At 55.2% G+C, this 17,436-nt stretch overlaps 1 protein-coding gene across 2 annotated transcripts; it reads right to left on the reverse strand.

The window, feature by feature from the left end:
* Positions 1–323: 323 nt before the first annotated feature.
* On the reverse strand, positions 324–17,436 carry RAB35 (RAB35, member RAS oncogene family). Of its 2 annotated transcripts, XM_072722992.1 has the most exons (6): positions 17,133–17,436; positions 11,534–11,584; positions 8,707–8,830; positions 4,253–4,377; positions 4,036–4,160; positions 324–2,674 (listed from the first exon to the last, which is right to left on the reverse strand). In XM_072722992.1, exons 1-6 carry the CDS (start codon positions 17,182–17,184, stop codon positions 2,546–2,548), a joined length of 606 nt encoding a protein of 201 aa, XP_072579093.1. In that variant the 5' UTR covers positions 17,185–17,436; the 3' UTR covers positions 324–2,545. The 2 variants fall into 2 exon arrangements, with proteins under 2 accessions (XP_072579093.1, XP_072579094.1); XM_072722993.1 differs by lacking the exon at positions 4,036–4,160 and having other exon boundaries at positions 957–2,674; positions 17,133–17,394.

Genomic DNA, 17,436 nt, shown 5'->3' on the forward strand with positions numbered 1-17,436 from the left:
GCTTTGAGCCAGAAAGAAATCACTGCAGGCAAAGCTTCCACTGCATCCTTCCGGGCATGCAGAGAATAAACACGGCGCTTCCCCCTGGCATCTTCCCACGCGTGCTCCCAACCTATGCATCCAACCAGGGGCGGGGTTGTGGGGGCCTCAACCTGGGCCAGCCTTCTGTGGAGAAAACACGTTTGGCTTCTCCAAGTGTCCCTGGGCTTCAACAGGCACCTGTGCTGGACTCAGACCAGAACAAACAAGTGCTGGACACAGTGGGTGGGAGGAAGGCAGGCCCACCCAGAGCACAGCTGGAGGAAACAGACCCTGGAAGAAAATTTGGCAGCTTGAACCTTTATTTTTAGTATTTTTTTAAAAAGCATAATTAGAAACTTTCAATACAGAAATAATCCTAGCAAACCATTTAAAAGTTTTGTTGTTCGACAGGAATTTCACATCAGGTCCACCAGGACGTCAGCCCAGCCCTGAGTCCCCCACCCCCACCCCCACCCTTCATGCGTGTAACACTCAGTGGGACAGACACTGTCGTCACCAAAATCACCCCACCACCTGGGTCTGGACATCCAGTTGCCAGACCCATAGTGTCTTCTAGCCTGGGCTGGAAACTTCCAGGACCCCTTCTCCCCTTATTGCTTGAATTTGCAAGCACTGCCACACTGATGTCACGTGAATGCTGAGTTGAATATGCCGCCCACCCCAGGAGTCTCGAGCTCTCTGCGTCCTACACAGGCCTATGGTCACCCAGCACAGCCCTGAGGATGGAGAAACCACACTTTTGCTCCTGGCCCCCAACCAGTCAGAAAATGCCTGTCGGCTGGCCCCACGGCCACCCTCCACCACAGCACTGCTTCCCAGGCTCAGAGCTCCCCCACCTCTCCAGGTGGCTCTAGTGAAGGCCGGCTCACAGAGAACCACAGGCTTTTGGCAGTCTGGGGAAGTGGAGAGACAGGTCAGAAGAAACCCCCAGTTTTTATTGATTAAAAACCCATCAACAATGTTAAGAGGGATAATCTGCAGTGTGAACTGTAATGTGATTGTCCAATCAGGGCTTTGCCTGGAAATCGCCTAGGAAAGGAAATCTAAAACATCATGGTGTTGAAATAAATTATTCCCAGGTTACATGATCCTTTTAGGGGAAAGGTGAATGGTGGAAGTGTCCCGAGGGGGGACAGTAATCCAGTACAGATGACCCTGGTTTCTTCCCCCAGAGGACCAGGGATAGAGCTGGCTGGCTCCTGGCCCCGGCCACCATTCCTTCCCACCCCCTAAGAAATCCTCCTGCTGCCTTTGTACTAAAAAAGTTCTGTCGGTGATCCAAAGCTGCTTGCCGTCCAACTCCGAGGTGGCGTCCCCATGGTCCAGCACCAGCGCCCACTCCTCACATTCAGAGGGGCCTGGTGCCACAACGGAGACCCAGGAACTCCGGGAAAGCCCTCTGCTGACACAGATGAGGGTGGGAGGCCCGCTCTCCTTCCCCACCAAGAAATGGCCAGGAAGGCAGGGCTGCTCTGCCGAGAGCCCAGCCCCACAATGGCAGGAAGCCATTCAATTTTTCTAAAAACACGGACCCAAAGTGAGGAGGCCACAACTTTTGCTGCTGTGCCAACCAAACCTCAGGAAGAGAAAATGTAAGGAACTTAATTCATTTGATTTGGCTTCATTTTATGTTAAAATAATGTTCCTCGGTGCCCCTACAAGCCCCATCCCTACACAAACACACCCCTACCTTTCTGTTGGAACTGAAACAGGTTGGTATAAATTAAAAGCCAAGGTTTCCCTGGGTTGTAGTTCAGAGGCATCTAGAAGGCAGGACAAGAAATCTGGTGACCAGAAGGCAGGAGCAAGTCTTTCTGCAAGCCAAAAGGCTAGGCCTCTAATGGGAAGCCCCAGGCCTACCTCAAGGCCAGGTTTCCCCCAGCTGCCAGGATGGTGACGGGGGCAGGGGACAGGGAAGGGTGGGGAGGGAAGGGAGCTGGACTCGGAAGACACACAGCACAGGCCCCGGAGAGAGGCGAGACCCTACGTGCCAGGAGAGGAAGCCGACAGCCTGTAGGAGAGAACAAGGGACGTGGAAGGCCCACTCCACCAGCCCAGGTTGACAAAAGATGTGGCTAGAACTCGATCCTGTCTCCTCAGGAAGCTGCTGGCAGTAAGATGGGGTGGGGTGGGGAGGGTCTATTGCAGCAGGCTGGCATTAAGGAGGCAAAAGCCAGAGCAGGACGAGGGTGATGCGGCTGGTTAAAGCAATATACATTATGTACAAACTCTGGTTAATCAGTCCGCTCGGCTGGCAGCGTCCTCGCCGGGCCCGGGTGCCTTGGCCGGGGGCAGGGGCACCAGAAGGGAAGGGCAGGTCGTCCAACACCTTCTTGGCACTCAAAGGGGGAGGGGAGGAAGTGCCGATGGCGCCTCCCGATACAAAAACGTGGAGAGAATTCTTTAAATAACGGCACGAAACTGAGACTGTCCCCGAGGAGCCCCGCGGGCCTCGGGCCGGGGAGTGGCCGCAGTGCAGTCTCTGCAGTGGGCTGGGGGGGCATTAGCAGCAGCGTTTCTTTCGTTTACTGTTCTTCGTGAGCTTCACCACGTCGTTCTGTTGTTGCTGCTGCTGTTTGGCTAAGTTGTCTTTCTTTGCTCGGAGGACCAGCTCTGTGATGCAGTTGAACATCTGTGAGGACGAAGGAGGTGGGGTGGCCTCAGACCCAGCTCAGAGTCTCTGCTGGCCGCCATGGCTGCCTCCCCGGGCCCCGCGTCCCATTTGCTATTTCTACTCGTGAGAGGGTTTTGCATGTATGTTCTCAAACCCTTTCCAAAAAAAAGTCAAAAAAGAACATCAAAGCCCCATGAGCTGTGTCTTAGAGAAATCAATCTCAGGGATTTTCCAGTCTTTCTTTTAAAAAGAGAAAAAGAACCTCTCCAGCTGGAATTTTCAGATAAGATAAAGGTGCCCCTGATCTGGTGACAGGCCAGAGGGACCCACAGCCTGCCCACTTCATGCCATGTCACCACATGTCCTGTGTAGAACTTTCCCCAGACCCTACCCCAAGATGTCCTTGTGGTGCCAGGATCCAATGGGACTCCACCTGCCAACCCACAGGCCTCTCCTCCACTGTGCCAGGAAAGGTGTCAAGCATTTGATGTAATTTGCTCCACTTACCCCTCACGACCCAGGAGGCAGGGGCGCTCACCCTACCCTGATCTAAGGAAGGAACAGGTGCAACCTAGAGAGGTTAAGTCACCACCTCAGGTCACACAGAAAGGCCTGTACTGTGATCCCAACCTGACTCTGAGGCACCCAGTCTCCCTGCCATGATGCAGTCGGGTGTCCAGGACACAGAGGGGGATCCTGGCTTCCCTGGGTCTCCAGATTCCACACACTGTGGGACAGGACTCACCCAAAGCTACGAGCATGGCCAGCCTGGGCTTGTGGCCAAAGGTCCCACTTTTCTCCCACAGACTCCCAGCTCTTTTCCAGCAGGCCGAGTGGAAGGGAAGCTGCCCCTGGCCGGAGGCTCAGCTGCTCCACGGGGGACGGGTCTCCCCAAGAGCCTCTGGGGCCTCGCAGCAAGTGCCCACCTGAACTCTTGAGGCCACGGGAAAGCAACCAGCTGTCTGCAGGGACGCCAAGGCCCCAAGGAAAGCCCGGAGAGCAGGAAGGGATACCAAGGCTTGGGGCCAGGGTGGGCAGTGGGGCTGAAGGCTGAGCAGGAACCCCGCATAGCTGGGCTAGAGTCTCCATTTGACCTGGCTTCTTACAAGCTGGGTGATAGTCCTCACTCCAGAACCTCAATTTCCCATATAAAACATGGAGGTGACTTAGAGAACGGCTGAGATGTGAGCTAGCGCCCGTTAAGGGCCGAGCACGATGCCTGGCTCCCAACAGGCACCGAGAAATGGCAGCTACTAAGAGGTTTCCTGTCAGCCCTCTGGGCGCTCTGGGCAGGCTAGAGGCGGGGAGAGGAGGGCTGTGGTGGTTGCACACAGTGGGCCCCGCTCCCTCCCTGCCCCCACTCTGGGCCCTCACCTCACCTCTTCCACATTGACGTTTTCCTTGGCGCTGGTCTCAAACAGCTGAATCCCCATCTGCCCTGCGAATTTGTAGGCATCTTCTGTTTCCACCACCTTTCGCTCGGGGTCATCATTCTTGTTCCCCACTTAAAGGCAAAAAGCAAAGTCAGCCCAGCCCTGCGGGAGCACCCCCCTCCCACCCTCCAGGCCAGCGTCCCCACAGGGGGTCCAGCCTCACCTAATATTCGGCACACATCATCACAGTTTTGGTTGATTTCATGAAGCCACCGCTTGACGTTGACAAAGGACTCGGCACTGGTGACATCATAAACCACGATGACCCCGTGGGTCCCCCGGTAATACCTGGAGGGTCAGGATCTGTGTCAGAGCTTCAGCCTGGACAAGAGTAGCCCCTTCACTAAGACACAGCCTGCCCACATCCGGACAGCGGCCAGGGAAATGGTGATGGGGCGAAAGCTCTCCTGCAAGACACCCAGCATCTGTCCACCTGACCCCGGCTGGACATACCGGAACCAGGCCCCAGCCCAGCACTCAACAGCACTGCTGCTCACGCTCATGCCCAAGGCACCAGTGAATGAGAAGCTGCCTTTGAGGCGGTCAGTCAAGTTGTTCAAGTCTGCCACCAACTCAAAACTTCTTTGAAGTTCTTGTTTTAATATGCAAGTAATTTTTGTATTTGATGCTATATTCTCACTGTCTTTGTTTTACCATTCAAAGATTTTTCTCTCCTCCAGCCAGGCTTTATAAAATGCCATTCCAAGAAGACACACCATTTGAGAAGCCCCGCCAACGTCTCATTCACTCCTCTGGGGGCAGGTGGACACCTCCCTTCCGCCACTCTGGGCTCATCCACGCCGGTGGCAGAGAGAGCATGAAAATGGTGTGGGGCATCCAGTCCCAGCCAGGAAGGTGTCCCAGATGTGCCACCGTCCAAACGTGCAGACCCTATGGCGTGAGGTCAGCCAGAAGGTCTGGAAGGCAGGAAGATGTAAACGTTCCCCTCCGGACACCGTGACCCCACTCATTTACAGTTCAGAGGGACAGCTGGAGGACATCGACCCCACGCACCCCGCCCGCCCCTTAGGTTTAGCAGGGCTGAGCACTACTGGGCCCTCAAGCCTGTGGGGGAACAGCCCCTCCGCACCAGAGCCTTAGTGAGGATGGAGCCGGGGAGGCCGTGGGTGCAGCCATCTTCTCACCACTAGCTCGTCGGCGCTCTGGCCACTCTTGCTTTCTACACCCAGTCACAGGACAAAGGCTACCGGGCACCATCTCTGCAAGGCGGTGGGAGCCCGGGAAGGTTACTGCACGCACCTCAGCGCACCTCCTTCCTCAGCTATCAAACGGATGTATCAGTCCTAGCTTTTGGGATAGTTGCGAGGAATAAAGAAGATAACTTATGTTTTCACAAGGGCCTGTCAACAGTCAAGGAATGGTGGCTCTTTACCGTTATTAATATTCCTTCAGTGACAAGCCGGGGCCCCTGACACCAGTGGAAGAAAACCAAGGGACAGCGTCAAGGCAGCTTTCCCAAGCCGGCTGTCAGGGCTGCGGGCAGAAGCAGCCCGTGCCGTGCCCGGGGGCCTAGCCCAGCTGGTGTCCCCTACCCCGTCTCTCCGCCCCTCAGAAGCCCGCTGGGGTCCCAGGGGCTTCATTCTGCCCGGGCTCTGCCTGCCGGGGACATGGTGTCCCTGCCCTGGGAGCCCAGACTGTCAAGCTGAGCAGGTGCCAGGCCCTCAGAACCAGCTGCTGCCCGGAGCACCAGGTCATCACGCAACTGGGCAGGAGTGCACACCAGGACCAGGACGACAAGTGACTGTCCCCTGCTGGCAAAGGTAGTGCAGGCAGAGGCACACATCGCCAAGCTCTCCTATGTTGAAGACCATTGAGAATGCCAAGAAGTGCTGAAAGGGACTTCACCAGAGAGCGAGAATAGTTTGAGGACGAGACCGGGGGCTCAGAGCTCTGACAAGGGGGTCACTGGTGTTTCTGGGCCTCCTGTCACCGCCGCCACCAGTAATCACACACACTCACCTGTGCTCAGTTCTGTGCCCGGCACAGCGCCCAACACTTCATATCCACTGCCTATTCATCTGAAGCAACCTGCTATGACGGACACGAAGGTCGCCATTTCACCAGTGAGGACATGAGGCTGAAGGGAGTGACTGTGCTGAAGTCACAATGTCTGGGTCTGACTCCCAGGCCAGGGCCAAGGCTCCAAGGGGCTTCCCTTGCCCACCATCTGGCACCTCACTCCTCCCTCCTCCCCAACCTGCACCCCAGCCACGCCTCTCAGGGGCAGCAAACCCCAGCTACAGAGAAGAAACAGGGTAACAACAGGGCAGGATGCAGTTTTAGTTTCTCTTTTAATGCCCTGAATCACAAAAGGCCATACTACTCCACCCCGACTGCCCCAACCCCTGAGAACAACTCCTAAACTCTTTCAAGACTCCCTTCCTCACCAGCCACCCACACAGGACGTCAAGTCTTTCCATGACCCCTCGCATGGCGTGTGCAGTGCCTCTTGCCTCATGAAGCGCAGAGCGGGGACCCACAAGATGGAGCTTCCTCAGCTTCCCCAAGACAGGCAAGATGGCCAGCAAGGGCTGAGCCTGTGCCCACAGACCCCCACTGTGCAGCATGCCCCCTCCTCGAGCACCCCAAACACACACATATTGCCCTCAGGTAGCTGAGCTATTCCAGTGTCCCCAAAAGAACGAAGGAGGTGCTTCACCCTCTTCCCTCCCTGCTCCAAAAGAAGCTGACCTCAAGGTGGCCACGGGCTCCTCTGCACCCCAACAAACCGCCCTGCAAAAAGCCCTTTTCATGGCCATGGGCCCAGTATGCTCAGCCACCCTGAATGCCCTGAGTGGTTTTAGCCCATAGGAGACACCAGAGCATCAGCCTCGGCCCCAGTCCCTCAAGGTGGGGACTACAGAGAGCAGAAGGCTGAACCAGAAGGCAAGAGCTTTGGCATCAAACGAACTTGAATTCAACATGTAACTTACAAACCAAACTAAGTCACTTTACCCTCTCTCCATAATTTTCTCCTCAATTTTCTCATCCATAAAATGGAAATAATCACAGGACTCTTTATCTGGGATTCAGTGAAACAAACAGGTAAAATCGTCAGTGACAGTCGCAGCTCAGAGGAAGGATGTCTGGGGTCAGTGTCCAGACCTCCTGACACAGACGAGAGGTCTTGTTCAGGTCTGGATGCTTGTGCTGCCCGTGACGTCCATCCTCCCGCAAGGAGCCTCTGAGCAGCTGCCCTCCCCAAGGACTTGCTGGCAGCTGCTAAGACACAAAAGGACTCAGGGAGCTCATCAGCAAGAAGCCACGGAGAGCTGCACTGGGCAGCCCCCAAGCCTGGGGACCCGCGGAGTTCAGGGAAGCACAAGCCACGGCACAAATGTGCTCCCCACAGCTGACCCAGCTGACCCAGCTGACCCGCTCAGGGGCTGCTCAGGCTCCAGCCGCTTGAACCAGGGCAGCTCTGGCCTCACCCCTCTCCTTGCACAGCAGCTCCCCCAATAACATCCCCCAACACTCCCAGCCACCACTGTAGGGGCTTCTCACCCCTCAGCAGATCCTCACAAGCCACAGGATGGGCAGCCAGCCTGGGGTCTGTCCCATTTCCATGCCGAAATTTCCACGCCACTTCCCCAAGAGCCTCCAGTCACACAGGAACTTCTGGGAAGAGGCAAAGGAGAGGCCTACCAAAGCAGCAACTACTGCAGGCCAGACACTGACTCCTAGTCTGCACCCGCCACAGTGTGGAGCTCAGGCTTTGCTACTCACTGGGAGGACCCCTCTCAGAAGTCCCCCCCACCTGTAAAATGGGGAAAATAATAGTTCCAACTGCAGAGCTCAATGAGATCATCTGTGTGAAGCACCTGGCACAGAGGACTGAGCATTAAAGCAAATCCTAAGGAGAAACCCTCTGGAAAACCGAAGCACAGAGAATTTAGGCAACCGCCCAAGGTCACACAGTAGAACAAAAATATAAATTCTAAGCTGTCTGCCTTCAAAGCCCTCCTCTTTCCTGGAAGCTTTTCTATTAACAGCACAGGAACCAAGAGCCCCTCCCCAGGACTCCTGCTCTCTGGGGCTCCAGCGGGGCTCCCCCATTTACAGCTGAAAACCACAAAGATGCTGGAGCAGCAAAAGAGGGCAGCCCACTGGGTGAGCCCGGTTCTGGGTAAATGGCTTTGGGGAGGCAGAGGAGAGGCCTCCCAATGGCCTCCTATGTACCAGTACTCCTTCCTAGCCTCTCAAAGGAGAGAAGCCTCCTCCAGGTGACAGGAGCCTGCACGCCAACCCTGGCTGTCACAGCTGGCCCCTAACAAGAAGCACTCACCAAGTATGTGACCATCTAGGTAGGCAGCATCACCATGCTCCCATTTGCCTACAAAGGAACTGAAGGCTAGAGGGGAACTGAAGACTGACTCGTACTCTCCTGCCAGGCACCCCGCCACTGGCCCCTGTGGGCTGCAGCCTACCTCATCACCTCCTCCTTTCACACAACACCAGCCACTCTGTGGCAAGGAGTGCCTCTCCTGACGGCTCAGGGGCCCACCCCAGGGACATTGCTATGACTTGGGACACCCGACACTGCATCCAAATGTAGGTGGCAAGGGGTCAGAATGGGAGTGGGCCAGCCTGACTCACGTGGAAGTGATGGTGCGGAAGCGCTCCTGCCCGGCCGTGTCCCAGATCTGCAGCTTCACTTTCTCCCCATTGATCTCCACAGTCCGAATCTTGAAATCCACTCCGATTGTGGTGATGTAGCTGCCTGCGCGCACACACACACGCACACACATGCACGCGCACACACATGCACACACATACATACACACATTAGCAAGGCCACCAGGGCGCCCCGATCGGACGCATCTGCACCCGCACAGGTGACCCCAGCCTCTGCCATCCCTCCCCACTCACTCTTTGCACCCAGCACGTTCGAGGTCTCAGGGACACAGCCCTGAGCAAGAAAGACAAGGTCCACACCCCAGTGGTGCCCGCAGTGGAGGTGAGGGTGAGACAGGACACAATGACACAAAGTGATAAAGACCACAATTTCAGGAGTGAGAAGCACCACAAAGGAAATTAAACCAGGATGAGACAGGGGAGGGGACAGGCTCCTTTCGTTAGAAGGGCCAGGGCAGATGTGTCAGCAGTGGCCTGAGTCCTGGGTCCCCCAGCACACATTGTGGGGGTTTGCTTCCTGGGCTATACCCAACACTGTAATGACCCACAACATTTACTTCCTAACACACGTCACAACTTGTATTTTGGAAAACACTGCTCCGGGAAGAGGAGATGATAGCAAAAATAGCAATGGGGGAGGCTGAGGGGGTTGGAGGGGTGGCGGTCATGTGAGGTCAAGCATGTGGTGGGAAGCAGATGGGGAGCCCCGAGGCCAGGTCTCAGGGCCTTTGTACCATTTTGGCAAGCTTGGACTTTCTCTGGTTGTGGCAGAGTGGCAGTGAAGGGTCTGAATCAGAGCCTGAGCTGTGCTGTAAACAGTTTGCTCGGGCATCTGTGTGAAAGACGGAAGAGAAGATCTAGCCAATGTCCTAGTCCCGCCCAGGCTGACCAACAACTCGCATTCCCACTGTTTGGGGCTTACTGTGTAACGAGAACACAGTGCTGCAGACACACAGCCCTCCCGACCATACGGAGTGTATGGAGGGCTCAAAGTTCACAGAAGGGTGGAGATCCAGGAAGGCTCTGGGGAGGAAGTCACACATGGGCCTCACTTGAAAGAATAGGTACCATTTCCAAGGCCGAGAGAAGGCAGGGGGCGCAGAGCTACCAGCCTCTAACAGGTGGGGCCCCGGGCTGCAGCTCAACATCCTTACATGCACAGCAGCCCCTTCCACAAGGAAGCATGGGGCCCCAGCATCCGTGATGACCACATGGAGAAACTGATATAAACTCCACTCACGTGAGGAGGCCTTGGAGGTCTGTACTGACAAGGTGAACCGAGCTTTGGGTACAGGGTGGGCAGAAGCTGCCATGACGTGTCAGGCCAGAACCTACGACGGTCTCCACTAAGACACTGGCGGTAGGAACGGAAAGGAAAGAGAGCACATGGGGAGACCAGAGCTGGAAGCCACTGGGCCGGGGAACACGAGGGACACCAGGAGGAAGAGCGGGGATCCCGAGTCTGAGGAAGCTGCCCAGTAGTTACCACCCCTGAACGGAACAGAATAGCAACAAGCCCTAGCTGCCACTTCTGACCTGGGCCGGTTCACCCCTCTTTAGGCAACCTGGTGGTCCCCCACTCCCGGGAGGTCACCATATTGATGCCGAACTTAGTGCGGACACCCAATTGGCATAGCGCACTACAGCCCAGAACTCTTGGGCTCAAGCGATCCTCCTGCCTCAGCCACCCGAGTAGCTGGGAATACAGGCACGCGCCACCGCGCCCAGCTGGCTGCCACTTCTGAAGGGACTCCTTCGCCCAGGCAAGAGAACACGGGCATCTCCGGTAATCCTCACAATAACCCTATGCTGAGTGGTCCCATTTTCCAAATAGGCTGAGGCTTAGCCATGCTCAGGGGCACAGGGGACAGACAATTCTTTCCGCCATCACACCACCAGTGGCCCACTTCACCAAGAGGGAAGTGTTCGCCATGTAACTGCTTCCTAACTGTAGCTCGATGGTCAAGCACAGCACACGGAATCCCGATGACAGAGTCATATTTGGTCCTTGATCAGAGAGGCCAAGCCAACTCAAAAGCTCTACGATGAACCTGATGTATTCAACAAAAACAGGTCCAACTTTACCGGGGATCAGGAAAATGCAAATTTATATGATAGCACTTTCTGCCTATCGGCTTAGCAAACATGAAGACTAAGACGCAGCATGGATCAGAGTTGACAAGGAGCACTTCTGAGCCCTTCAGTGGGAGTGTCACTTAGCACAGCTTCTTTGAAAGGCAAGTTGGCAGTTTCAAATGCATTTACCCCCTGACCTAGTAACTCCACTTCTATACAAAGATAAACATAAGACGCATCCCAAGTAATGCATAACTTAAAATAGAAGCAGCCAGAAAGCACGCACATATCGAGAGCACTGCTGGTAAATGATGCAGATCAGAACCAGAGGTCTGCTAGAGATGGGGAAGGATGGTCCGTGATGTGCTGAGGGGAAGGCCAGTTCCCAACCCACTGCATGTGGAGTTGAAAAAACAGCAGGAGCCACGCACTGCGCCGAACAGTGGCCACAAAGGCACCAGAGTAGAAGCAGGTGAAGGGACAGCTTTCTCTCTCCACCTCGGAGTCTGCCTGTCTGAAATTCTACCCAGGCATGTACTAACTCGTAATATTTTAAGGAAGGGAAAAAAAGTTAACAATGGGGCACAGAAAGTCTCCGGGTAGAAAAAGGGATGGGCCTACAAAAGGATTTTTTAAATAAGACAGACATCAGGCAAAGGCACCAGGTAAAGGGATCCCCAAGAGCCCAGCAGCACCCCAGGGGCACACTCACCTGAGAAAGTGTTGTCTGCAAAACGTAACAGTAAGCTGCTCTTGCCCACACCTGCAGGAAAGAAAGCAGGAGATGAGAGGGGCCACAAGTCCCTCCCTCTCACCCTGTCCTCCAGGGAGATGGCACCCAAATGCTAACTCTTAAGAAGCTCAGCAGACCCATCTCCCACCTCAATGCTGCTTATCTCCCCGACCGGCCACATGCTGAGAGCATCTCTCCCACCCAGTGTCTGACCTTTGCCTCTGTCCGGAAGGGAGAGAAGTTGCCCCTGAGTCCCGCATGATGAGATGAGAAAGGGGCTCGTGGCCAGGCCCTATGCTGAGCAGACCCAGAGGGAGACACCAGATGACAGAAAAAAAAGCAAGGGAAAGGTCAACCAAATGATACGGATTCCAAAGCATGTCTAAAACACACAGTCCTGGGGATCCCTGGGTGGCTCAGCAGTTTGACGCCTGCCTTCAGCCCAGGGCATGATCCTAGAGTCCTGGGACCAAGTCCCATGTCAGGCTCCCTGCGTGGGGCCTGCCTTCTGCCTGTGTCTCTGCCTGTGTCTCTGCCCCCGCCCCCCTCCTCTCTCTGTGTCTCTCATGAATAAAAATCTTTCAAAAATAAATAAATAAATAAATAATAAAACACACAGTTCCTAGAAAAGTGTACACCATGTGTGGAGCTGCAGTTTGTGTACAGCATCACACGAGGAACTGTGGACCTGGAAGGGACTCTTGATCAAGGCCATTTTGCAGGTGAGAAAACTGAGGCCCAGACAACACAAACCAACTGCCAGCCATCTTCCCCCTGCCATTGTCACTGCCAGCTGGGTTGGTGAGGAGGGGCTGTCTGCCTTACATCTGTCAGCCCAACAGCTCACATGTGCTCAGACGACTTCACTTACCACGGCACCCCCTGACACAACCTGACCCAAGGATGAGCAGAACCCTATAAGCTTGGCTTCTCTTTACCTCCAGACTAGCAGCTTTAGCCGGGGCCCCTGCCTTGTTTCCCCCATCCCATCCCCTATCCTTGCCAGCCCTAAGGCCAACTGGGTGACCCAACCACAGAAGGAAAGAATCTGTACACACAGAGCTGTGTGTGTGGCAGGCACCTGAGCTCTATGGGAGGCTGAGCAGCTGGCCTTTGGGCCCTCGGCAGGGAAGCGTGGGGCTGAGCTGTGAATCCAGGGCAGTCTACCCCAGGGCTCTACAGCTCTCTCCAGTACATACTGCGAGGGGAGTCTTCCTGTGTCTGTTTCAGGAAGTGGAATAAAAAGATGCCGAAAGGGCTCCTCATCTCACTCCTGTTAGATTCAGAGCAGCAGTGCTACCACTGCTAGACATGAGATCTTAAACTAGGGTCTCAAGAACCTCCAAGCTAAGTGCAAATTTGTGGGGAGAAGCCCACAAGGTTCATCAGCTCCTGAGAGGGCGCTATGACCGCCCCCTTCCCCTGCTGTTTCTCTAAACCTGACCAATCCCAGACACCCTCTCTGGCCAGTCCTCTCTGAGGATCTCTTCCGGGGACTTCTCCAATGAGTGAGCTGTCTGGGGATAACCCAGAAGAACTTGCTTCATGGAGTGAACCTGGGGCTTACTCCCCCAACAGAGGCTGGGGTGCGGCTCTGGGCAGACGGGTGCTGCGCCCACAGTACCTGCAAGCTCTTGCTCAGAGGCACTTCCTCATTGCCGCCTCTGCGAGGCTTCCTGCCGAGTGAAGGAGAGCCCAGGCCCTGGGCTGGGTCCCTCACAGCGCTCTGCCCAGTGCCAACACCCCATTGGGCCTGCCGGCTCCTTGGCTTCCTCCTGGAGCCTTCTGGGTCCGCTTACTCAGCTAAAAGCTGTGTCTGGGCCACTAGTTGGGAGTTCCCCTAGGAAGGAGATCGCTCCTTCCTCACCCTGGACATTTACAGTGCTGGAAGCTGGGCCCGGCACTTAGGAGACACCAGCAAAACACGGTTTAATGAATTTAGGACAACACAAATCACATTGACAGCTATGCCATCTAATGCTATGACCGCGGCATTCACAGAAGCCAAAACAGTAGTTTTCAAACTTTCAGGGAGCAGCACAGTCCTTCTTTAAAATTAATTTTTATCTGAATCCCATAGATCTAAAACAGGTAAGGGGGGGTGCGCCTGGGTCAGTTAAGTGTCTAACTCTTGATTTCAGCTCAGGTCATGATCTCAGGATGAGACTGAGCCCTGTATTGCTGGGCATGGAACCTACTTAGGATTCTCTCTCTCCCTCTGCCCCCTCCCTCCCCGACTGCTCTCTCTCACTCTAAAAATACATAAAATAAAAAATAAGAGGTAAGGGGGAGGTGTTTTCTCTGCACGAAGCAATGAAGCAGCAGTGTGCCCTCCAACCTGGCCTCTCCGAGTCCCCTCCCTCCCCCCGCTGCTCTGCAGAGCTGCTGAAAACCACCAGGCTGCAGAAAGACCACTACAGCCACCACAGTAACTGTTGCTCTGACCTGACACCAACCTCCGGCACTGCTCTTTCCTTTGAAAGGAAGAGAAGCCCACCCTGAGACATGACATCTCCCAAATATCCTTGGAAGAGGCCTCCTCAGGAAAACAAGCTGCTCCCATTTCTCCCACAGCACTGGCCTAAGACAGGAAGTGATAGGTACCAATCTACCTTCACCGCAGCTGAAGTCAAAGGCTTTGCAAGGGCCATACGTAGCATGAGACCCAACTAGTCCAGCCCCGTCACCTTCTACCCAGCAAAGAGTACAGGCCCCAGCACCCAAGGCCTCCTGGCAGGCAGGAGACAGATTTATCCACAAACACCATGCATGCCCCTCTCAGCCATCACCGCTCTCCCCTGCTCCCTGCTTCTTGGCCTACACAGGTGCTCTGGTCCTCAAAAAGCCCCCACAAAAGTCCCCACCCCGGCCCGGCTCCTCCCCTGGGCTATAGTTAGTCCCTCACTCATCTGGACTTCAGTTCTAGACTGCTGAAGACCCTTAGACCTTTGAGTAAAGCATTTGCAATTTTAATCCTGGCTCAGCCACCCATTCGCTGTACAACCTCAGACAAGTCACTTCCTCTCTCGGAGCCTCAGCTCACTCATCGGTAAAGTGAAAGGCTTTAACTAGTTCTCTGATGGCCACTCCAATCTCCAGGTTCTAAGAATAAGGATGGCTGGCCCTAGAGATCAGATGAAATGCTGTTATACCCGAGCTAATGTCAGAAGAGCACAGGAGAAAGTAGAGAACTTTAGCCATAAGGAAGAGCTGCAAAAGCTGAGGGAACGTGTTCCAGAAGCTTGTACAATGTGGCAGAGTGGGAAGAACTCTAGATTCATAAAGAAAGAAACGAATATTCATTGAGGGCCCCCCTTCGCCAGGCCTGACACCAGCTGCTCATGCATAGCACCAATGTGCATTAACTCCAAGCTTTGCCTGGGATGAGCTGTATGACTTTGGGCAAGTCAGTCAGCTCCTCTGAGCCTCAGTTTCCTTTCTGACAAAATGCACAGGCAGTAGGTGAGAATCAGAGGAGAGTGTCTGTGAAATCATTTGAAAAACCTTCAGAAAGCCTCCACGTAAGGAGCCAGTCTGGGGCAGTGTCCGACGTTCGCCTCCTCGCTCAGCTGCCAAGTTTGGTCTGAGCTTCCTGGCTACCATCTCCCAGTCTCACGAGGGTCCAGCTGACTCCCGCACCCGACGTGGTTCTACAAGTGCAGACTGAACTAGGAGCCAGCCACGGAACTTAACAAGTCTTCTCCCACACCTGACTTCCCAGTGAGAAATCAGTATACCGGGCAAAACAGACTTTGAGAAGGCGGGGGCGGGGGGCTGGGGTGGACCAGAACCATCCCCTGGGTTTTACAGAGGAGAAAAGCCAACAAGCTGCATCTCCTTGCAGAGTTTATGCTTTTCAGTTTTGGATATCAACACACAAGCCCTAGATGTCTTGCAGAGGGCTAAGGGCCCTGACCTTGGCGGGCTTACTTTAACTCCAAAAGGAGAGAAACTACCCTAATGTCAAGTCCCTGGGAACCACGGCCGGGGCTAAAATCAAATCCTATAAAGGCATAAGTCTTGGGACACTGAGGAATGCCAGAGTCCACCTCCAAGGGTGAATCTACACAGCTTGTCTGGTTTTCTTTCATTCAAACCACAACGAATCCACCCTCCACCCATCTAACTCCTTCCTTGACCACAGCTACTCTGCATCTCCCTCGTCGGCCCCTAACTTTTCCCCTTACCTCTCCCTTCCACCAGGAACCGCAGAAACCTCAGCCGTCCTTCACCGGATCCAAACCACCAACCACATCCCAATCTAGCTTCACAGTGAGACCAAAACCCACTTACTTCCATGGCCATCACCCAACACTCCATCAGGGTCTTACAACCCCTGTGATTGGTCCCTTCTTTCCTTAACAATCCATGGGCTCCACCACCAACCTGGCCTTCAGTCCTGTGACTCCCTTGCCCATACTCAACTCAGGTCTGGTCTATAAACGTGGCATGCTCCCAAGCCTCCTTCCCCATCAAATAATCCCAGCACCTCAGCTATGCTCCCATAAACCTCCCAGAGCCTGCCTCCCTGACCTCCTGATCACCTCATAAACCAGCTTACCTGCCACAAACACCTCTAAAACCCTCCACCCTCTCCCAGAAACCAACCTATCTTTTCTAGGGATACTTAACATTCATTCACTCATTCATTCATTAGATGTGTTTTAGGTGCCTACTGGGTGCAGGACACTGCACGAGGCCGTGGAGAAGGTGCAGTGCACTCAGCTAGGAGCTCTCCCAGAGCATATATAAGGTCAAAGCCCTTTTGTGTTATTGGCTGACCCACCTCCAACACCCGTCTAGAATACCGTAGAGCGAGCACGTACTGAGCACTCACTACGTGTGGGCACTCGTCCCAACACTATGTGTGCATTATCTCACTGAATACTCCGTCAGCCCCATAAGGCAGATCCTGCCTACTATTATTCCATTTTACGGATAGGGAAACAGAACGATACAGATGATAATTCAGCAGGAATGTGCCAGGCCCTGTGCGAGGTAATCCCATGAGACAGGTTCCGGGATTATCTCCATTTGACAGAGGAAGAAACTGAGGCTTACAATGAGCACTAACAACCACATCAGTAGCTAGCATCTACCTACGGCTGACTTTACGCCAGGCTGGGCGCTGAACACTTTCCCAGCTTTATCTCATCACAGAGTCATACCACCCAGCAAGGCAGGTCCCCACTTCACAGATGAGGGAACCGAGGCTCAGAAAGGCTAAACAATTTGCCCAAGGTCACGGAGTGAGGAAGCTGGTAGTCCCACAACTCGAACCCGGGTCTGTCCAACTCCAGACATCGCGGGACTTGACCAAGGTCACACGTGAGGCAGGGGCAGGCGCGGCAGGAGGACCGGCGCCCCAGCCCGACCCCTGCGCGCCCCGCGCGCCCTGCCCTCCGCTCCGACGCCGGGCGCCCCAACCTCAGCCCCTCGGCGCGCCCCTCGGGCCAGCGGCCGCCCGGCAGCCCCGCCCCGCGCGGGCCGGCACCTCCCCGCCCGCCTGCCCGCCCCGAGGCCCCCGCGGGCCGCGCCCGACAGGGCCCACGCCGCCTCCGGCCGCCGCGGCCCTCACCGCTGTCGCCGATGATGAGCAGCTTGAAGAGGTGGTCGTAGTCCCGGGCCATGGCGGGCGGGGGAGGCGCGCGCGGGCGGGCGGGGTCGGTGCTGGCCTCGCGATCCGCAGCTCCCTCCCGGCTGCTTCGGCAGCGGCGGATCCACTTCCCGAACAAACAGCCGGAACTGACAGAAACACCTCCCTCCGCTCCCCCTCCTCCTCCTCCTCCTCCTCCTCCTCTTCAACAGCCGCCGCCGCTGCCACCGCCTCCCTCCTTCCCGCCCCGCCCCGCTAGTGCGCAGGCGCAGCGCTTGACACCGCC

This window comes from Vulpes vulpes, chromosome 10 (assembly GCF_048418805.1).
Source record: "Vulpes vulpes isolate BD-2025 chromosome 10, VulVul3, whole genome shotgun sequence".
Classification (NCBI taxonomy): Eukaryota; Metazoa; Chordata; class Mammalia; order Carnivora; family Canidae; genus Vulpes; species Vulpes vulpes.